This window comes from Podarcis melisellensis (genome assembly GCF_964234715.1).
Source record: "Podarcis melisellensis genome assembly, chromosome: 1".
NCBI lineage: Eukaryota > Metazoa > Chordata > Lepidosauria > Squamata > Lacertidae > Podarcis > Podarcis melisellensis.
This window is the reverse complement of record NC_138528.1, coordinates 81,110,087-81,133,556: the sequence shown is the minus strand read 5'-3', so window position 1 is coordinate 81,133,556 and position 23,470 is coordinate 81,110,087. Positions and strand designations below refer to the sequence as shown.

The following is a 23,470-nucleotide window of genomic DNA, read 5'->3' as shown; positions in this document are numbered from 1 at the left end:
TCCTCAGATATTATTCAGAGTGGTGGGGGAATCCCTAGAACAGATTAAGAGGGCACCAGATGAGAGGAAGGGGAAGAAAGTCCCAACGCACAAGCAGAAATCCTTGCACTAATGGGACACTTACTCAGTTGTATGCAACATAGCATTAAGTGACTGTCTTTGTCATTTTTCATTTTAGTCTATGGTGCTTTCGTCCTTCTGAACTTCTGTCATGTGCCTCTGCACTGCCAGTACCCCTTTAAACAATCATACCCCTTACGCCTTAGTGGGAAGATTTGCTTCCGTTGGCTTCACCCCCTGCAATCAGTTTAAAAACTGCTGTGACACATTTTTTATATTAAGCATCAGCAGTCAGGTTCCATCCTTTTTCAAGTGGAGCTTGACCCTTTTGTACAGGTTCAGCTTGTCCTAAAACATTCCCTAGTACCTGAAAAATCCAAATCCTTCCTCCTGACACCACCATCTCATCCACTCATTGATACTGCAAAGCTGTGCCTGTCTAGCTGGCTCTGTGTGTGAAACTGGTAGGATTTCAGAGAAAGCTATCTTGAAAGTCTTGGTTCTCATCATCCTACCTCACAACCTAAATTTCACTTCCAGGGCTTCCTAAATACATTTCCTCACCTATTAGTGCAAGCACAACTACTGACTCTTCTCTCATACCCCCAAGTATTTTACTTTTTTCTCTATTATAGGACCTGTTTTTTCCTTTAATTCTCCCCCCCCCCCCCTCTCCTTCATATTTTTCACTAACATTTTGCTTTTATTCAGTTTAAATCCTGCCATTTCTTCAATATTTTTAAAATTTTCTTCTAAAACCTTTGGGGTGGACTCCAATGGTTCTTCTAGTGATAACACCACATCATCTGCAAAAGCTTTTAATTTATAGGATCGTTGCCCCACTGCAATTCCTTTAATCTCCTGATTCCTTCTTATTCTTTGCACCAAGACTTCTAAGGCCAATATAAACAATAATGGTGATAGTGGACAGCCCTGTCTTGTGGTAGGAATATTACCCACAATTAACCTTCCAAAATGCAAGGGTACAAACTAAACTCTTACTGAGTATTCTAAGGTGCAGGTGTTTGCAGCTCGCTCTAACATTTGGGACTAAATATTTGCTGTTTGGAAAATGTTGCTACAAATACTTTTACACTTCATAGACTGAATGATACAATTCTATGTAATGTATAATGCTGTTCATATTTTTAAAGTAGTTTAGATTTTTTGTTTTTTTACTTGATAGTTTCAGTTCCGCTCCCCCACCTGCAAATTTCAGGTTTTTCCAGGAATCCCACTTTTATTCCCACCCTACCCCCTTTGTTTAAATGTTTTGGAAGCTTATTAAAAATACACTTACTACAGGGCATTTTGAGTTTCTTCTGGAGCCTCTGAGGGGACTCTCATACATTATTTCATGTCTATATATTCAAAATATTTATATACCACTCTTCTGATGGAAAACTGCCCAGAGTGGCTTACAAATCAATTGTTCTCCAGTGTACAGTCTAAAAAGCCATAACAGAAGAGGGAAGATGATGTAGAGGGGAGAGGAAAACAAGCAGTCTCAGTCACCACATTCTTAAGTTACAAAATTCTTACATCATCTTGCATGAAAATGGGTTGCTCAGGTGTAGGGGTGTTTTGTGGGGGGAGGGGGTTAAGGCCTTTGTGGCCTCTGAGAAAAATCCCTGGCAACCAACCTTTCTGAAACTGTCTACAATGTAGCTGGAAACTGCAGTTTGATACAGGGTGGATTGTTTGCCTTCTGGGATTTATCTGGAAGCTGCCAGCTTCTTAGCACTCCTATTGCAGCAGGTAGGTTTTGGAGGTCCAGTAGTAGTAGTAGTAGTAGTAATAATAATAATAATAATAATAATAATAATAATAATAATAATAATATAATAATAATAATAATAATAATAATAATAATAATAATAATAATAATAATAATAAATTTATACCCCGCCCATCTGGCTGGGTTTTCCCAGCCACTCTGGTTGGCTTCCAATATTAAAAATACAATAAAACATCAGACATTAAAAACTTCCCTAAGCAAGGGTGCCTTCAGATGTCTTCTGAAAGTCAGATAGTTGTTTATTTCCTTGACATCTAATGGGAGGGCGTTCCACAGGGCGGGCGCCACCACCGAGAAGGCCTTCTGCCTGGTTCCCTGTAACCTTACTTCTCGCAGTGAGGAAACCACCAGAAGGCCCTCAGTGCTGGATCTCAGTGTCTGGGCTGAACGATGGGGGTGGAGATAATCCTTCAAGTATACAGGGCCGAGGCCATTTAGGGCTTTAAAGATCAGCACTAACTCTTTGAATTGTGCTCGGAAACGTACTGGGAGCCAATGTAGATCTTTCAAGATTGGTGTTATGTGGTCTCGGCAGCTGCTCCCAGTCACCAGTCTAGCTGCGCTAGATTATGGATGGAGTTTCCAGGTCACCTTCAAAGGTAGCCCCACATAGAGTGCATTGGAGTAGTCCAAGCGGGAGATAACTAGAGCATGCACCACTCTGGTGAGACAGTCTGCGGGCAGATAGGGTCTCAGCCTGCATACCAGATGGAGCTGGTAGACAGCTGCCTTGGACACAGAATTGACCTGGACAGCTCCATGGACAGCTGTGAGTCCAAAATGACTCCCAGGCTGTGCACCTGGTCCCTCAGGGGCAGAGTTAACCCCATTCAGGACCAGGGAGTCCTCTTTATGGTCCAGCTCTCACTTCCATGCATCACTACTGGGAAAACCATGGCTTTAACTATATGGACCTTTGTTGGCAAGGTGATGTCTCTGCTTTTTAAGATGCTGTCTAGGTTTGTCATTGCTTTTCTCCCGAGAAGCAGGCATCCTTTAATTTCGTGACTGCTGTCACCATCTGCAGTGATCATGGAGCACAAGAAAGTAAAATCTCTCAATGCCTCCATTTCTTCCCCTTCTATTTGCCAGGAGGTGATGGAACCAGTGGCCATGATCTTCGTTTTTTGATGTTGAGTCAGACCATATTTTGCGCTCTCCTCTTTCACCCTCATTAAAAGGTTCTTTAATTCCTCCTCACTTTCTGCCATCAAGGTTGTGTCATCTGCATATCTGAGGTTGTTGATATTTCTTCTGGCAATCTTAACTGGCATAACTAACTGGCATATTTGCCTGCAAATATCTTTAGAGTAATAGTAGGCAGCTGCCTCATTTTAATCTTCAGAACACTAGTACTTGGTTAAATGATTCTCGTATATATTATGTAGTTGCCTTTCCATTTATGGCTGTACAAAAATAAAGAGCTAAAATTTGTTGCAAATACCTTAGTGCCAGCTTCACATTTCCAGAAACCTGCTCCCCCTTCCTCTTCTTTACACCCTCCCTGATAATAAATCAGAACGTTAATGTGAACAGAATTTCTAGAGTTCAAGTAATAGAATGCTATTCATGCATGATGGACAGGATGTATAAAGTGAAATGAAAGGGGGAAAAACCTGAGCAAGCATGTTAGTGAAGCAGTTTGCTTAAACATACCATTTGCATCTCTTTTCTTAGGGGATCTAGAAACTAGAACAGGCATAGGCAAACTTGACCCTCCAGATGTTTTCGGACTACAGCTCCCATGATCCCTAGCTAGGGATTATGGGAATTGTAGTCCCAAAACATCTGGAGGGCTGAGTTTGCCTATGCCTGAACTAGAAGGCTAAAATCGTAAGAGCAAACCACTGAACTTTTCTCTCTAATACTGGTAGATCCTGATTGGGTCAGGGTTCTAGACACAGGTTACATAGGCATCTTAAGAAACTGAATGGGCTGTGCTTCTAATAGAAAAAGTTCAATTAAGTATAAGTCTCAGTTTCCATGTGTCATTGAAATACATTTTCCAGGCCCATTTCCCTGGTCTACGTGAAAAACAGTTGGAACCAACGGATTATTGATGCCACAAAAATTTCATTCATCCATATCACAATTTGAGATTTTAATGTAGAGTTTTGGAAGCACCATCCCTCCTACATTAAGGTAGTTGATTAAATGGGCACTAACTATGTCAATAGTGTGCTTACTGGCGAGTGGCTTCTCATATAAGTATGTATACTTTTCATATTTTATTTTGCATGTAAAACAATCACTTTGAAGGTTCCGAGCTGGTTGAGTAACTTTTTCATTTGTCCAAAACATAATAGATTATTGTAGCACCCGTAAGGAATTTCTAAGAAGTTGAATGTTGGAGGTTGGCCTACATATAAGAAGTTATGAGAAAGTTGGACTCAAACAGTAATTTAGCAGAAATGCAGTAATTATGACTGGCATGATCAGGAACACCATGTGGGTATCCAACTTCTTCAGAGTAGGGCCTATATTCTATTCTCCTTTTGCACTATTAGCTGTCTCTGCAACAGCCAAGAACTTCACTAGTGTATAGCTTGGAGGCCTAAAACAGTTCACTAATGGATGTGGAGCTGCGAATGAGTCACCTCTTCATCCTTTCAGTTGTAGCAGAGAAAATACAAACACGGGCTAGGCATGTCTGTGTCATTAGATGTTTGGGAAGGTTTCTGACCTAGATCTCTTCTGTAGGGAGAAAGTTATAAAATAAATTGGGTTAACTACTGGGATAGGACTTGAGAGTTCCTGTCTGAGTTCTTTAAACATTACCTCTTCTGACAGGGTGGAGTCTCCAGCACCTGCCTGTCTATTTTGAATACCTTGACCACCTTTCATTTTGTCACTAGCCTTCTTACTTGTTTTCCCTCATTTCTTTTATTTTTTCCACAGTAGGAAAAAGCTTTATCATTAAAATATAGGTATGTGAATCCTAGGTAAAAGATGTATAATTCCCAGCTTTTAGATGCTTGGCCTGTGATGTATATGCAGTACATAATAACTTCTCTAAAAAAATTATCAAGAATCAGCAACATCATTGTCATCTACAATCTCACTCTGCAAGAGGCTTATAATTCCCATGGTTTTGTCTGCCTTAAGACTGTTTCTGTAGACATATTGAATGCTAGTGGCTTTGAGATGTGTACATATATAATAATTTGAATGTGTTCATTTATCCTTTTGCATATCACTGTGACACCTGGACAACATTGCTCTAGTCTCATGGAACAAAAAGGCTCCATATCATGTTCTTTTGATTCACCCATAAGCTCAAGTTTCTATCCTTAGCTCATACAGGAAATATCAACTTGTGTTGTATTCTCTCTACATAGCAAATTATTGTCTTCCTAGCTTTGGTGTGTGTTTGCATTGCCTAATTCTGCTGTTCAGAATACACTGACAGTACCTCCCTGCCTCTAGCTACCAGCCCACCATTAATGATTCACAGGCCTGATGCCAGTAGGCAGGGTTTGTTGAGTCGGTTTTTAGCTGCTGCTTCAGCCTCTTTTTGGCCTGTATTGTAGATTAAGCCTGTGTTCTCACTGACCCACAAATGAAAAGAGTTGAACTGGCCTTTGCCTTATAGATATTTTGATAATGAGGGGGAGGAGAGGAAGACTATATTGGGAGGGATGCCTCACCCTTCCCTGCTAATCTAATATACGTCCCTTAGATACCCTTAGTGGGCTCTGAGCATTCTGTCAATTGGTTTACTCCATATGTCATTTTTTAGAGGTAGCCTTGCATTTCCCTTCCCTGCTCTTTGCTCCTGCTGCCTAAATCCATCTGTTTATCACAGACTGCTCTGATTGGAGAAAGAAGGACAGATGCTGCCCTAAATCTATGGGATTAAACTCCCAGCAGCAAAGCAGATTAGGGTATTACACAGGCGTCTTCAAGGGGGAAGCCCGCTGGGTCCTGAGCCCAGGCTTTTCTGTGGAAAGGATTCTTCAGTATAGTACTTTTGTCAGTGGGTACCATCTTAACATTTTCCAACCTCCAAGACTGTGCCTGTGTGTTTGCTTGTGGATTAGTCATATGAATGAGTACCTTGTCCTGGAAGAATTGACCTGCATTGTCCCTCTAAGGAATGGAATTATACGACATAGGTCTGGCTTCTGTCCTAAGACACAGTTGCATGTGAGATATGTATAGTGTTTGTGGCATATTAACTTGTGGTGTTACTAATATTTCCAGAGTTGTAATTAACACCTATTCTGAGCAGCACATAGATACTGTGGCCAGCTGAAATACCTGGCTACACAGATGCAAAGGTAACCACCACCACCACCCCATTCCCATCACTGAATATGGCCACACACCCTGCAGTGAACAAGCCCAGAGAGGCACAAGTTATAATCACACTGTTGCTCTCAATTTTCCTGATGTCTCCCAGTACCATACCATACTGATTCAAGGTGGATATTCTCTTCCTTAACTCGCCACCACCACATTCACAGAACCTTCATCTTGCTATAGGATATGCAGGAGGCCAAGTGAACACAGTGGTGGGTTCACAGTTATTTGGGAAATTAGTGTGGCTATCCAGGGTGGCTAATGGGGTGTGAAGTAACAAGTTGCTAAATGTTGATGGTGCATGGTAATGTGCCATTATTTGGCACATTGGATTTAGAAAAAAAAATCCTCTGCCTTTCCATTGTAGTCTAATGTTCAGGGCAGGTTACAGCAGCTTAAAAATATCTGCAAAACATAAAAAATATTAAGGATCGCAATAAGGATCAGCAAATTCTTGGACTAGATGAACCTCGGGTTCCTTCTAACTCTATAATTCTAATCTGATACAGGTGGATAGTGACCTGCATCAGATTATGAGTCCACTTCAGAATTCACAGCCTTGCAGATCACTTTACAAGGTAGTCCAAGGGCTGAAGCACTCCCTCTTAAAGCAATTTCTGTTGTTTAGCATTTTAAAAATGGGTAATCCAGCTGCCCACAGCCTGGAGTGACTAGAATGCAATATGTCTTGCTGCCATGCACTTTGAATGCAATATAGCAAGTCCCCCTGGGAGTGATGGGATGAGGTTCTGTCATTGTCAGGGGGGATTATGTAGACAATCTGTGATTAGCTCTAGTGCTTGAATTAAGTTTGACTAAATTGGCGTATATTTGCAAAGGGGAAAAGGCTGATTTAAATAATTTTTTCTATTGATTTCCTCTTCATATATTTCATACACAATGGTGCATATTTGACCATTAAATCATGTTAATTTACAACTAAATGGAATTTATATGGTTTATTTCTTAAAACAAAGGATTGCATCTTGCACTTGTCAAAAAAGTAACAAAAAGGGGGGGGGGAATACCCATGACATCCAAGTATGTCCAGATAATTAGTGGGCAGAGTAGAGCTGGCTATTTTCATTCAAGTGAAAATGAAAAGCTAATGTCTGGTGGATGAGTGTAAATAATGAAATTTGAGAAATTGTTTATCCTTAGTTTTTATAGGAAAGTGTCACTTAACTCAATGTATCGGGTAGAGGCATTGCTATAGTTAAGAGACTGACTGTAGAGCTAATATCCATTTCTTCAGATTAATTTCCTAAACTTTCCTGAAAAGAAACTTGGCACTTACCTTTTTAAATAAAATAAAATCTTGATTTAAATGTTTATAATTTTTAAATTGGTTTTTATTTACGCTTCTCAGTCAGGACTGAGCATACACTGTAGCTACTAGATGTGATGAGGAGTGGAATGAAATGTCCTTCTAGGAGAATACATTGCTGGCTGGCACGCTGAACATGAACACTCCAAACTGCAATATTTTGTTGCACATCCCACTTATTTCTATGTAGTGCTCAAACAAGTAATGTAATGAAAGGAGCAGCCCTGGCTACTTGGTGGGTGGCATGTGCAGCATTATGCAGCAGTTACCATTCTGTATGAAAAGGCCAGTTGCCCATGAAGAGGGCATAGGCACACCCATATCCCACATGGTGTTGCAGGTGTGCCAAGGTTTTCTTTCTGCCAGTCTTAGTTGGCAGGAGCAAGTGTTCTCTTCCCACTGGTGACCAGGCAACTCCTGGATTACAGCACTGGGTAAATACCAAATTAAAAACAGCTTTTAAGAGTGGTGACCTCAAGTTTGTGTATTAAGTTGCATTTTGCACAGCAACATAGTTTTAATATACATCAGGAGTGGCCAACTCCAAAGAGACTGTGATCTACTCTCAGAGTTAAAAACTGGCAGTGATCTACCCCCTTTTGGGGGGTTCAGGTTGAAGTTGATAAGCTTTTTTAGGGGTTCAGGTCAAAGTTGTTGATATTTTTTTTAGGAAGGAGGAAGGCCCATTTTTCAGGGGTTCAGGTCAGAGTTGTTAAGCTTTTCTGAGGCAAGAGGAAAGCCCTGTTTTGTTGGGTATGAAGGGCTAAAATGTTGATCATTTTTTAGGGGAGCCAAAGTTGTTGAGCTTCTTTGGGGGGGAGCCAGTGATCTACCGGTAGATCACGATCTGCCTGTTGGATGTGCCTGACATGGTCTCTTGAAAATAAATGCATATTATTTTCATGCACAGTCTGCTTAGTGGGAAATAAGTCCTCGAGAAAAATACTTGATGATTTAACTAGAGATGGTATGACAGCATATGCCATAACTTGAAGAGTAAAATAGCAAACTCACTGTTAAGATTCACTGCACCAAGAAAGTGTTTAGGGTGGGTCAGATTGGGAATTGAATGCTGAACAAGCAGAGTTCTGTTAGTTCAATGGGTCTACAATTTCCTTTCATCCCCATATATGCCCCCAATTTAAAAATAAAATATTTTAAGGGTGTTCTGTGGGCTGGAGAGGACAAGAGAGGAAGATGTTTTGTATTCCGAACAGAGCTTCAGTGTTGGATACAGCCAATTGGCTGGTACAGAAGCATAATTAAAGTACATTTGACCAGCATCTTAATGTTTTTTTGGAGTAATCCCTAATACAATTGGGTGAGGTTGTGCTGCTAAAACAAGCATTGTGGTAGGTATATCTTACACACCTTACTTTTCAGGTTATGTCCTATGATTGAGACAAGCCGAGGTGAGGGAGTTGCCTGGCTTTCATTCTAAAGATGTCTCAGGTTAGAGCAAATGTAAACCCAGTGTGTCTAGTATATAGTAGGACAGTTGCCAGGACTGACATGCCGTATCAACACCTTTCCCGCCCACCCCATGGGAAGCCATGCAATAGAACCAGTGCAGACTGTTCTGTGCAACCCCTGTGGTGAACTGCAATATCTTATTCAGGGTAGCGGTAGCCTCTAAATCTCATCAGTTTACCTTTGCAAACCAAAAATAATAAAAAAAGGTGTGACAGTTTTTAAAATGGCTATTTACAATTCTAATATCACCTATAATTACATTCTTGCATAATAAAAGAATTAAAGAATCCAATAAAATCTTAGATTTCTAAATTATTCTTGTACCACTATGTGGACTTAGGGAATAAGGCTGTTATGTACAGAACCAGTTGCAGTTATCTGCCTGCCTATTTAATTTTTTTAGCCTGCTATACATATTTCTCTCATCCAGGCCCTAATCTAAGCCTTATCAGTTTTATGGTGTTTATTGCAAACCACTTCAAAAACCTTGTTGCCCAAAGCAGTATCATGTTTGTTTGGGGTTTTTTAAGTTGAAAGCTTTAAAAGTTTCAGAGCTTATTTTGACATCAAATTTACAAAACCACATCCTTTTCTTTCACCGGCAGTACCTATCTCCAGGCTCTTGATTTGTATTTACTAACATAGATTAGAATCCTAATTCGTTCATAACCATGTGTTTAAAAGGATGAAAAAGTGCTGCTGTTGTTTAGTCGTGTCCGACTCTTCGTGACCCCATGGACCAGAGCACGCCAGGCACTTCTGTCTTCCACTGTCTCCCGCAGTTTGGTCAGACTCATGTTTGTAGCTTCGAGAACACTGTCCAACCATCTCGTCCTCTGTCGTCCCCGTCTCCTTGTGCCCTTAATCTTTCCCAACATCAGGGTCTTTTCCAGGAAGTCTTCTCTTCTCATGAGGTGGCCAAAGTAAATGAAAAAGTGCAGTCTTTCATAAATGTGTAAATGAAAATAATATGTTATGGGACAACTGATCTGAAATGAATTGACTCATTTGTCTTAAGATACAAATGGAGGTGTAATTCCTTTCCCTATTGGGCTGGGAACATTATTGGGTGGTATCCAGTGTTTGCCAAGTAAACCCACTGAAATCAGTAGACCAAAGCAATTTAAGTTCATTGATCTCAATGCATCTACTTTTGATCATCCTTGATCAAACTTTATAGTTTAGTTACATTTACATTCAGATAACTTAAGGCTACGCCTAGCTTTTTTGTCTACCTAATTAAAAATAAATAGGAGCTTGCTCTGATACTCTTCTGGCTGTGCTCCATTAAAGTTTTGAATCTAGTGGGCAAATATTTTAGGTTTATCTAACTTAGTTCTAAGCAGACTTTTGTTGCGCCTTCCCTCCTTAACCTGTAGCCTTATTGTAGGTTTTATGTGGGATGTTCTTCTGCATATGGATCTTCTAGTCAAACAAGCTAAACTTGTTTTTCTTTCTTGCTGTGTTCTGTTCGTTGACAAATTTGGTTACAGCTGATTATAGTGTGTCCAAAATGCCAAACCTCATAGAGCTCATACGCAAACTCAAGTAGTGTCTAGGAAAGCAAATGTTACCAATGGTACTTTCTTATTTATGTAAACATTTTCAGCAGTATTAACTTAACGCTCCATGCTGTGTACATTGAATAGAGAGCAATAACCATTTAAAACTGGTAACTGCTATATATATGTACCAATGATGAAAGTTACTATTTCACAAAAATGTGTTTTATTGTACTTTTCCTAAGTGTTGAAAGTACTTTATGCACATTATCTCCATAATCCTTGCAATAGCTCTGCAAGGTGGTTAATAATGGTATCATATTGCATACTGGTAAATGAAGCTCAGAATATTGACTTGCTTTAAAACCATCTAATGAATTCATAGCTGAGGTAAAATTGGAACCTGGGCCATTCCAGCTTGCACTTTACTATACTAACTGCTTGCTTAAACTTCCCAGCACTTCGAGTGCACAAATTGAGCTCACATAAATGTGAGAGGTACACATTGGCATCTATAGGAACACTGGTAGCATTATATCATTAAGAATTCCAGCTATGTATGTTAATGGGTTCTTCATCACTGGAGTGAGTAGAAACTAAAAATATTTACAGTACTTAGGCCTCAGCAGAGCTGACATTTGCTATAAACGGGAAAATGCCACTTAAATACAACTATTAAAAGCACAGAAGAACAGTACTACACAGAGTTGGGTGATTTCAATGCTACACGATCATGATGGCAGTGGTACATAAGCAGTGGTTCACCTTGAAGAACTTTACACATTTTGGAGTTATCCAAATATTACAGCCAATCAGGTTTGTGCTGGAAAATGTTGTTCAGTGAATAATTTTGAAGAACTTTATCCACATCTTTGGGAACCAAAGTGGGTGGTGTGGGGCCATGTGTTCAAATGCATATTTATATTGTTTTGTTAATTCTTAAGTGATTTGACAGAGTGATGCTTCCACACTGCTAATGGGTTCCTGTGCATATTTGGATTAACGCTGGCCATTTGCCATGAAGTGAGCGGAGTATAGGCTTTGTAGGATTCCAAACTACCTACATACTCCTTTAGAGGGGGTGCGATTCTATCCAGAACAGGCAACTGTTCTATCTTTGGGACATGGAACTTCCATCTTCCAAGAATTCAAACTCAACCCTCATCCAGTCCATCACCACATTCAGGTACTGGTCCAGGGCTTGCACAACTACTCCTGATTCAGATGTTATAGCGAAATAGAAATGTGTGCCCTCAGCTTACAGATGACACTTTACTCCAAATCTCCTGATGAGTTTTCTCTTTCAGTTGCTGGTTATCCAGGTTTATTTAGGTGGAATGACCTCAGTGCTTTTACTTAAGGTTGAATAAATTTATAGTTAATCTTAAAATGTTACTAGATCTGTTTTAACTTACTTTTTCTTTGTGTAGGTGCCCAGGGCTGAGCTTGCATATCTCCCCAATCATCCCCATTTACAATGCTGTGGTCTTCCTCTTTGTGCTGGCCAACTTTAGTATGGCCACCTTCATGGATCCAGGCATATTTCCTCGAGGTGAGAACTGAAAATTGCCTGTGAAGCAATTTCCAAGGCACTGATTGATCTGAAAATGTTTTGATTAGGGATGGCTACTTCCACTCTCCAGATCCAGAGCATAAATTATTGTAATCTGGATAGGTAGGAATCTTCCAGCTCAACAGTGTTTATAGTGTGAATTATGCTGGATTCATTATTGGAAGCTATTGCTATATTTGGGAGGGGGGAGGTTCTACAAATTTTGGTTGGTCTTGATAGCTAGCCAAATGTGTTATTTCCACCAAATCTGGTCTAAGGTGGTTGTGGTGGGGAAAGTATTGATTGTGGTGTCACACTACAAATTTTTGAAGGCCCTAGCTGTGGGGACAAACCTTGTTCTTCTGCCTAGCATCAAGCTGACTGGGAGTTTATCCCTGTCCTGGGATCACTCAGAAGACTCAGACATCTCACTGCTTTCAGAGCTTCTCCATGGCTTATTACAGGACAGCCTAGTATGTAGCAACTCACTGGTAACCGTAGGTGGCAAGGCTCATTCCATGCAGGCAGCTGAGTGAGCTAGTGGAGGAGATTTTTCCACTGCTGGTCTGTTTTATGTACTGGCTGAGGAGGAAGGGAAGCCAATCCTTTAGCTGTGCTGAGCCTATGGGAGCATTCTTGACAAAACAGGTTTTTACAAGCCTGCTAAGAAGCTGGTGTCCTGGGTTTCCATAGCAGACACCAATTAGGGGACTTCCTCTCCTCCTGTGACCAGCATGGAAATGCAGAATACTAGACTCCTAGCCTTTTTTTAAAAAAAAAAACCCAGCAACCCTGCAAGCTGTTGTGGGCTTATTTACAAAATGTATCAAGGGTCAGCATAATCCATCCCCTTTTCTCTAGACTTCTTAGAGGGGATAGGTTGTCTCACCAGAAGCACAAAAACAAAAAGTCAGTGCCAGGGTGAATGGGTTTGTGAAACTGGGGGCAAGGACATGTTGGACATGCTCTGTACTTCATTGGATTTTATGATTTTTTTCTTGCTGCTTCAGCTGAAGAAGATGAGGACAAGGAGGATGATTTCCGAGCTCCATTATACAAGACTGTGGAGATAAAGGGTATTCAAGTGCGCATGAAATGGTGTGCAACGTGTCGCTTCTACCGGCCCCCACGCTGCTCTCATTGCAGTGTCTGCGACAACTGTGTGGAGGTGAGAGACTGGGAAGAGAAGGACTGTGTTGGAGCGATTGGAATTGCTTGTTGGACTGTTGATAATGAACTTGGGACATTCTGTAATCTTTGAGATCCAGTTCAGGAACTGTTTGCAAGATTCAGTTTTGTGTGTTATAGGTTGGGATAGACACTTCAGACTTGCATGCTTTCCTTTTTTACCAGTGCTCCAGGGTGGTTTGAGAGGGAGGGGGCAGAATCAATTGCATAATTGTGGGTAAGGTAATCCATAGCAAATGCGTTCATCTAGTATTCGTGTTTGTTTATTTTATATTTATTTTTCACCTTCCATAATGGAATTCAAGGTGATGTGTGTACAAGTGTTTTCAACACATATTGAAAGGCAGGAGAGGTGATGAGGCACCATTCAACTATAATTCATAATCTGCTGGTTGACCACAGCCATTCTACTTACCCTTGTTATAGGAGTTGCATCTTCTGTTGTGGAAATGAAAATCTGGGTGGGATTCAGGTTTCCTGGAGTTTCGAGGGGTTCTACAGGTGTTGTATTGTTTTACAGAGGTGATGTCCTTCTAACTCTGTTCTTTATCTTTTCACTGATAGGAATTTGACCATCACTGTCCTTGGGTAAACAACTGTATTGGGCGGCGCAATTATCGCTATTTCTTCCTGTTCCTGCTCTCACTTACAGCACATATCATGGGTGTATTCGGTTTTGGCTTGCTGTTTGTCCTGTGTCAAGTTGAAGAGCTCTCTGGGATCCGTATGGCTGTCACGTATCCTCTTTTTCTAGAGTGCAAAGAATTCCTTAATCAAATTCTTGTGAAAAATTGGGCTGTTCACCTGAGATACTGCCAACTGATGGGTGGTGGGAGGGAAAGGAATCCCAAAAACAAAGTTGTAGGCTGGTCCTTCATGAATTGCTTCCTTGACTTTGTTGACAGTATGGCTGTGATGTGTGTGGCTGGCTTGTTTTTCATACCTGTTGTAGGCCTTACGGGATTCCATGTGGTCTTGGTAGCCAGAGGTCGTACTACAAATGAGCAGGTAGATATTTTACAGTTAGTTTTTGACTTCACTACATAGTGTCTCTATTTCCCTGACATATCTTTTCTCCTTGCAGGTTACAGGCAAATTCCGGGGTGGAGTAAACCCATTCACCAATGGCTGTTGTAACAACGTCAGTCGTGTTCTCTGCAGCTCCCCAGCCCCCAGGTAAATTCTGCCTCACCTAAGAAATTTGTAGAGGCCCTATTCTTTCTTGGAGAGAGAAGAGCTAGATTGTCTTGATTGCTAATGGAGACAAGCAGAGAAGCAGAGGAAGATTCTCTGGGATCAGTCATATGAATGGTTTCAACAGTGAGGTGGTGGGATGTGGGAAGTCATTGCTCACAGCCAGATCACACCTTGAAGTACAGTTGTCTAACACAGCAGCTATAAGCTTCTTCCTCTTGTAGATTGAAGTAAAGGAAGGGGTTGTTGGCAACTATCTAAAGATGTGGCAGAAAGATTAATTAATTTTTATATTAGCTGTTTTTTCTGGGATCTGTATGTCAAGGTGCGTCTATACCACTGAGTATAATTAGTCTTTGGGAGTGGGTTGTGAGCTTACTTGAACTATCCACAGAACAAAAATATGTGGTATTCCTGCTTGAGGTTATATGCAAGGCTCATTAACAATAGATCATTGTTATGTTTCCTTGATACCTCCAATTCCAACAGCTCTAGTGTTCCTCACACATATGTATGTAACATTAGAGAGAACAGAACTCTGTATGACTTTATATCACTACATGTCTGTACTCATGTAAATCATAATCCAGTAACTCTTTGCTGCGCATTTATTAGTGTTTCTTGCATAAACTATTTCAGCATGCTCTGTGTTTTGCACTCATCACAGCTGCCTGTAAGTGTGAACAGACTACAGGTGTGAAAAAGCTGTTTACTTTTATTACATCAATGAATGTAACTTGTGAAGAAGGAATGCATTATTTACTCCATGATTTGACACTTTTTGTAATTATTCATCTGTTTTGTTCTGGTGACTGTTATCTCTTGGCCTCTAATTTTCTCCAGTTTTCCTAGATAGAAGGTGTATCTTGTTCCCCAATGCCTTATATCCTTGAAGGATGGCTGTGTTCAGTTTTTAATCCTAGGTTCCTATCCAGAGAAACAAAGGGATAAAAAATGCACCTTGGCTTGTTTCTGTTCTCAACTAGTGAGACCTGTTATACATCAGTTTGTTAAGTATTTTGTTAAAAATAATAATTGTTTTGACAGCACACTTACATCAGGGAAATGTACATTCTCTCAGATACTGTCACATCACTGCTTGACTTTCTTTCTTCACTCTGGCAATATGGCCTGTAATGTAACAGAAACTCAAAGGGTGTAAAGACACTACTTTGAGTGCATTCTGTACGGCAGGGAAGCGCATAAGGGAATGTACAGTGAAGCCACAGGTGATACCAGGACTCGATTTTAGAGAATGAGAGAACTGTGACCTGCAGTATTGCCTTTGTAGTTCTTTGGATACAAATAACTTCATGCCTCCAACATTCCTCAGACTTTCTTGCCAGAGCATGTAAACATCATCATTGGTTCACATGTTTGCAGGAGGCACTGTCTCATCTTTGCTGGCTTCCCATGATTCACTAGGTATCTTGGTCGGCCAAAGGCAGAGCAGACTGTTACAGTGAAGCCACCATTCCTGCGACCAGAAATATCAGATGGACAGATAGCTGTAAAGATAATGGACAATGGTATCCAGGCTGAGCTAAAGAGAACAAAGGTAAGGAGGAGATGAAGATGCTACCGAGGCACTGGCTTTCTCCAGACCTTGATGGTGCCACTGCATTCGTGAGTAGGAACCAAATGAGCCTCTTGGACATCCTTCCCCCATGTTATCACAACTTGTACTTAGTTTTCCCTGACAAGTGAAGGTCTGTTTTCCTCCCATGTGACTATTGCTGCATGAGAGTTGTCCCCTTTTATATCCTATATAATTTTTACTTGCCCTTTCCCTTCCCATCCAGCAACTGAGACATGCACAGTCTACAACTACACTTGCAGAAATGCTAGATGGCTGCAGGTCCTTCTAATAACACTTTCAACATTTTAGAGCTGGGGACAATGCTCAGGACTTTGGGTCCTGTCTCATTCTTCTGCACTTTGTCTCTGCAGTCCAAAGGAAGCCTTGAGGTGACGGAGAGCCAGTCTGCTGATGCTGAGCCACCGCCACCACCCAAGCCAGACCTCAGCCGCTACACAGGTCTGAGGACGCATTTAACTCTGGCCACCAATGAGGGTAAGAGGAGCATTCCAGAGAGACAAGGGATCCAATCAGCTGTGCACTTCTACAGCGATCTGCCATCAGAGAAGTAGTCTCTGACTGCAGTGCCAAGTAGTGAAGCTGGTCAGTACTGAACTGTTTACAAAACCCAGTGGCAGCTCTGTGCTGGTATTCACAGCACTCTGACCATACAGCCACCTGCTTGCCTCAGTGCTCAGGCAGGTTATTAGAGCAGGTGCTGAGTTGGTAGCTAGGTTATGACCTTTTAGATGTTACGATCATGTAAATCTCCAGCTTTAGCTCTTGTCCACATGTGAAGGCTGCTGTCAGGATTTGGGGATTTATTGACTGTTCCTCCCTCTGTTGACTGTTCCACACTCAGGTGGAAACAGGGGTTACTTGGAAGGACAGGTCTGTGCTTTGTTCTGCTGTTATAGAGCTTATATAGAACAATAACAGAAGGCTAGAGTTATTTCCCAGTTCGTGTAGTTGTGAAACCACCTGCTTTTGCTGTTGCTGTAGTGTTTCCAGGGTGTAGCGCCTTGAAAGAAAACGTGATCATGGAGAAATGCTTGGAGCTTTCTTTTCTAGTCAGTGCTACTGTTTCCCATCTAGCAGTGCTCAAAATTGAACACCCCAAGGGTCAGGACTAGCAAGGTGTGCATGTACAGATTGTAAGCTTCTTGTTTGATGTCTTTATTGAGGAACTGTTCCTCTTGCTCCATTTCACCTCCACTCCTGCAATACACCCCTTACCTCCTGACTGATTCCTTGACCTCCATGGTGTGTCCACCTGCCTGAGGCTCTTAACTGGTTCTCACGGATCAGTCACTTGTGATATGTGGTATTTCTGCAAAAGCATTCAAACCAGGATTGCTGGGAACTCCCCAGGAAAAGCTGTAAGTAACTATATTATATTGCTTGTAAGTATGTGTGTGATTCCCATTTATCTCCACAGACAGCAGTTTGCTAAGCAAGGACAGCCCTCCAACTCCAACAATGTACAAGTACCGACCTGGCTATAGCAGCAGCAGTACTTCAGCTGCACTGCCTCACTCCACCAGCGCCAAGGTAATGAAGAACTAAGGGGGTTAAACATGAAGAGTGGGGTTTTCAGGAGACAATGCAGGGTGTGGAGTTGGAAAGGGAATTCTCTCTGAGATTGTGCAGTGGTTTAGTGCCTTAATTTGACAATTTCTCTATAAGAAATTTCTCTAGTGTATTGTACAGCTGCTATTATGCCATAAATGGAGAATTCTAGCATGGTACAATGTTGGGAATCGTGGGGCTGAGAGGGGTCTTTCATTGGCCAGAACAACCATTTCACCAATTTCAGTTCTCTGTCTCTTCCCATGAATAATAATAATAATAATTATTATTATTATTATTATTATTAAGGGCTGAGAGTCTTACAGTGCAATAGTGTGTTTGTTTTTTTCAAAAGCAAGTCCTGTTTGCTAAGTGTGCTGCAATATGATTGTAACCTAATTGCAGCATAAGTATTCATGGACTAGAGTTCACTTCATCAAATATATGAAGCATTGTCTTCAGTTAGCAGACAGAGACAAGTGGTATATACAGCAAAATATTAGTGCTCCCTCCCCCCAGGACTGCCCTTATTCCGAGTTCGAATCTCGCTAAAAAAAATTAATACGGAGAAGGAAATTTGGTAGCAGTGCATGTGAGGAAGGGTAAGACATTTTGAGCAGATGAAGCCAATCCTGGCCAGACTGCACTGGGTCCAATTAATTCCTGGGCCCAATTCAAAATGCTGATTTTGAACTATACGTGTAAATGCTCCCCTATTAAACTCTTAATGCTTCTTCCATGGCTGGCTAGAATTTGATCAGTGAAGTAATGATTTATTAAACAAGACGCCCCCAAAAATGAATTTCTTTTTACATTTGTAAATACCCTTAGTGGAGCTCTGAGTGAAGTAAATGAGGTTCTTCTACTTTATATAAGGAATGGTCTGCATACCTCAGTGGGTAGAATATATGCTTGGAAGCAGAAGATCCCAGGTTCAATCCTTATGTATAAAGCAATCCTGTGAAATAGGTTAGATAAAGGAATGCGACTGAGCCAATGGCACACAGTGAAATTTACAGCTTTGGGGAAGATTTAAACCAAGGTCCAAATCTGACAGTCTGTTACACCACATTGCCTCTTAATAAGTAATAACTTGATTATCTAGCTTACATAATTGTGTTTACAGTGTTTTTGAAAAAATGAGGTTTCTGCATCAAGAAATGTGGGGACTCCATTTACATTAAGCAGAGGTCCTTGCTTATGGGAGCTTTGAGAAAGCAAACTCTGCACCCAATAGTTATGAATTAATATCCACATCCCAGGAGGCTTGCTAATGACTATTACATATGTTCCTCTTCCCTCCTTCTCTCCTGCTGCAGCTAAGCCGAGGAGACAGCTTGAAGGAGGCAACCTCCATTGCTGAGGGCAGTCGAAACCCCAGCTACCGTTCTGAGCCAAGTCTGGAGCCAGAGAGTTTTCGGTCTCCTACTTTTGGCAAAAGTTTCCATTTTGATCCACTATCCAGTGGCTCCCGTTCATCCAGCCTCAAGTCTGCCCAAGGCATGGGCTTTGAATTGGGCCATCTTCAGTCGATCCGCTCTGAGGGCACCACATCCACATCTTACAAGAGCTTGGTGAACCAGACGCGCAATGGGAGCTTGTCCTACGACAGCCTTCTCACACCCTCTGACAGCCCTGACTTTGAGTCAGTGCAGGCCGGCCCAGAGCCAGAGGCCCCCATGGGCTACACATCTCCTTTCCTCTCGGCACGTATTGCCCAGCAGCGGGAGGCTGACCTGCACAGTCGTTTCCCAAGTTCTGGCTCACCCAAGCACCAGCCACCCCGTGACCCTTCACCGGTCCGTTATGACAATCTTTCACGCCACATTGTGGCCTCCATGCAGGAGCGGGAGAAGCTGCTACAGCAGTCACCCACGCCACCACCCCTGGCCAAAGAGGAGGATACAGCACTGGGGGACTCAGGCATCCAGTCCACCCCAGGCTCCAGTAATGCTCCACGTACCAGCTCCTCCTCGGACGATTCAAAACGCTCACCTCTGGGCAAGAACCCACTCACCCGCCCAGTGCCACCTCGCTTTGGCAAGCCAGAACCACCACATGCACTCAGAGTGCGCTCTCTGGGCTCACCAGACCAGCCTGCAGCCCCACACTTGGGCAAATCTGTGTCTTACAGCAGCCAAAAACAGTCCTCGCAGGCCATTGTCCCAGAGACTGAGGAGGTGGCCTTGCAGCCTTTACTGGCACCAAAGTAAGTACAAGTGACACCTGCCCCGCGCTTTAAGTGTTCCTTGACTTGGTGGAGGATCAGCCGCATTCAACCCTGTCCTATCTCTGATCTGACCAGAGACCCCAAAATAATTTTTGTTTCTTTCAGCAGCATTTGGAGGGAGTAGCTGGGGGAGATCTACAAATAATGCCTGCACTCGTCTGCCCTTTCCTTCCTTCCTCCCTCCCTCCTTTCCTTCCTTCCCTCCAGTGTGTGAACCAGTCCATTTCCTCCACTATACAATGCAGTGCATATCTCTAGAGTACCACATTCCTTTTTGTGAAGTGTGTGTGGCTTTGAACACCCCTACTTTCCTTGGGTGTGTGTGGTGGCCATTGGCTTTCCTAGAAGATACCCGGATCTGTGTGAAAGCTGCTTGGTTTCTACCTCATATATAAAACTTTTATATATGAGTCTGCCTTTCTACCTTACCCAAGTGTGGTCCTTTTCCCTGTCTTGTTGGCATGCATGAAAGAGACACTTGGGTCCACCAGGGAAAGGACAGATTGTAAGAAATCACCTGCTCCTCTCATGATGGTGGAAGCATGAGTCCTTCTGTCAGTTTCCTGAAAAGCTTTCTTCCCACTGAACCTCCTTTTTTTCCCTTCTAGAGAGTGTTGTATTGGGTACATGTAGCATCTTTTCTTAATAATTATCTGTGTGTAGTATCCTATCCTCTTCTAGATTAGTGTGTTTACCTGGGTGGTGAAAGTATTTAGAATAAGTTCTCTGTAGATACAAAAAGTGCACTGTTCCTTAAGCAGTGTAAGATGTATCCCAAGCTTTCCTTTCCTTACCGAGTGTGAGGCATCCTCCATTTCCATTGCCATTGAATGAGTGGTCACTTCCTGACATCCTTGTATCCTTCCTTTTCCCCAGAGACGAGATGCAGATGAGACCCTCCTACAGCAAGTCCAATGGACAGCCCAAAAGCCTGAGCTCAACCTCACCCACCCCTGGTCAGCCACCTCTCAGCAGCCCCACTCGTGGAGGAGTCAAGAAGGTCTCTGGAGTGGGTGGGACTACGTATGAGATCTCTGTATGAGGAGGTGATATCCCCACTGTTGACTCCTCCCTGGCTGATTCCAAAATGCTCTGTCCCTGATGAGCAGGAGATTGGGACTTGCTCACCAAATGGTTGCCCCATCAGATGCATGGACCTTTTTTTACAAATACAGTTTTGTGGGGGGTGGGGGGGAGAGCTGAAGGGACAGCTACCTTTTTAAACTAAAGTATCTGGGATTGGGAGAGTCCCTAAACACTACAGCAGGATTCTAGCCTTGCTCATCTCCACAGCCTGCACTCTTCCTCTCAACCAACAAAGAGACTGCAATTTGTAGCGCACACTGCCCAGAGAGAAGGGGAGGGAGTTGCTCTCAGCACCCTCTGTGAGAGAAGGTACAGGCTGCAGGCTGCCCCACTACCAACAGGACAGTCAGTTGTGGACCTTGTGCAATCGCTCGCCTAGTGCGGTAGGAGTGGATCATTTTTTATTTTTTTTTTATTGTTAACGGATGCTATTTTTTCCTGTTCTGAGTTACTGGGTGTGTGTATATATAAATATCTATAAATATATAAATATAAATATTAAAATATATATATATATCCATATGGAGCGTGGGGTGGCCCTGGCAGACCCCATTAGCTGGGCCTGAGGAAGCCATGTGTGGAGCATTTTAATTTTTGAGGAGTCCAAAGGGCTGTATCAGATGAATCATTTTGTTTACTTTTGAATGGGTCAGGCAAAATACAAAAACTGCTGTTAAATCACTATCCTTGGACAAGTATGGCTGAGGAAATGCTAATATGTTACCTAATTAGTACCACTGACCTGGTCATCCCAGTGCCTGTGGCCAGGCTTGAGTTTGGCTTGTTCTGCCCCACTCTGGATTCCAGGAAATGAAGGGAATAGACAAAGGCTTCCTAATCCCTGCTCTATCCTTCTGGAAGATTTCCCCCATGAATAAATCCTTCTTTTCTGGGGGGCTCGGGGGGGGGGGGTAAGAAGACTATGGGAGTGTTTGGCTTCCCATGTTTTCAACTCCAAACAGGCTTTGACTTCTCAGTAAAATGACTCCCAGTGAAAGGATGCCATACCCTACAAACCAGGCCAATCAGCATGCACAGGTGCCAGTTGCATACTATTAGGATACAGGAATGTGCTTTGGGTGCTGAGCAGGAGGAGGGTGGCAGTGGCATTGGAGCTGTGTCGCCTATGTGGATATATTACTTGTATTTAGTAAATCCCTCCCCCAGGTGGTTTCCCCTGCTTTTTTATATTGCTTTTATGATTTGTTCCATATTGATTTATTGTGGTATCATGGTTCTTTATTCACAAACTGGGCAAGAGAAAGAAGAGGGAAAACAAACAAACCAAAAAGCAATATTTTTCCATATGCCAAAAATCTTTTAACCCCTAAAAGCCCATGAGTAAAAATCAGAGCAACCCAGGAATCCAACAATCTCCAGTCGCTACTGACTCTTTCTCTATGGCAATATCTTTACTGTGGCCTGCAATGGGCCACACTTTTATTTTTATTATGACTAGCCATTTTAAAATGAGGAATAAAAAATTATATAATGAGCCACTCCCTCCATGCTTGTGTAGTTTTATTTTGTTTTGTTAACTGGGGAGGAGAGAAGTCCTGGTGGTTGTCCTTCAGTATTGCTTACCGTGTCACCCAAAATGGTTCCATAGGAAGGACATTACTAGCTTCTGATCCTTGGTAATTCGAACTGCAGGCATTGTGCTGATTCCCAGAGCTGGTGCAAAAGGTTTCCCAAGAAGGTAAGTGAGGAATGCTCATTCAGTCGTCTACATTCCAAACCTCGTTACAGAGGAGGCTTACAATGAAGGACTGGTTCAGAAAGTAGTTGCATCTAGAATGAACATCTTCAGGCAGTGGAAAAGAAGCAACTGCCATTTATTACACATCTCCAGTACGAAACAAAGGCCATCCTTCACCAACTGCATTATGCTTTGGAACCCAAACCATAAGCATAGCTCATATGCCCCACACAAGGTTATTGCAGAGCAAATACATCCCAGCAAATTCAAGCAAGAAAACCAAGCCATCAACCACGGGGGAGGGCAAAATTCCCTCCCGGAAGAAGTAGCAATTCCTCCAATCAGTCTGACCTGTGAAGAATTCCTCCAATCAGTCTGACCTCTTAAAACCAAATAATTATATATCAGAACCTAAGTGATATGTTTCTGTTGAGTAACCTGAAAGAAAACTATTGAACATAGTTCCATCCCACCTATGTGACATTGTATTAAAGGAGTAAACATGCACAGGGGGGTGGGGAGTGAAGCAAGATCAGAATGGTGATTTCCCTGCCCCTCTCAGCCACATTTCTGCCAGAAAGCCCTCCCTGTAAGTGCTCTTCATCTGAGGAGGGAGGTTCTGTCAGCACTTCCCTTCTGATGCAAATAGCAGGCTTCAGCAGGGAAAGTGTTAAACTTCCTCTCCCTGCCCAACACAGTCCAAATCCTGCTGCAGTTGTTAGAGAAGGATGTACATTAATTCCTTCTGTGTAAGTAGTGGTCCATGTAGCTTGCCTCTTAATCTTGAACCTCTGGAGATTTCTTTGATCATACAAGTGCTCTAAGGTGACTGCACCTCATACAGAAAAATATAACTTCATTTTCAAGGGTTGAAAATAATATTTTTCTGAATTTAAAATACTGTTTGTTGA

The 23,470-nt window shown here is 42.2% G+C and overlaps 1 protein-coding gene across 1 annotated transcript in view; it reads left to right on the top strand.

Moving 5' to 3' along the window:
• Positions 1–22,355, top strand: part of ZDHHC5 (zDHHC palmitoyltransferase 5) — a 41,031-nt gene extending 18,676 nt beyond the window's left edge. Inside the window, exons 3-12 of the mRNA XM_081904962.1 lie at positions 11,893–12,014; positions 13,025–13,182; positions 13,767–13,939; positions 14,108–14,210; positions 14,287–14,378; positions 15,822–15,954; positions 16,347–16,470; positions 17,414–17,526; positions 18,864–19,753; positions 20,651–22,355. Coding sequence (XP_081761088.1) covers positions 11,893–12,014; positions 13,025–13,182; positions 13,767–13,939; positions 14,108–14,210; positions 14,287–14,378; positions 15,822–15,954; positions 16,347–16,470; positions 17,414–17,526; positions 18,864–19,753; positions 20,651–20,816 — 2,074 coding nt within the window. The 3' untranslated portion in view covers positions 20,817–22,355. The remainder of the gene's footprint in view (positions 1–11,892; positions 12,015–13,024; positions 13,183–13,766; positions 13,940–14,107; positions 14,211–14,286; positions 14,379–15,821; positions 15,955–16,346; positions 16,471–17,413; positions 17,527–18,863; positions 19,754–20,650) is intronic.
• Positions 22,356–23,470: the final 1,115 nt, after the last annotated feature.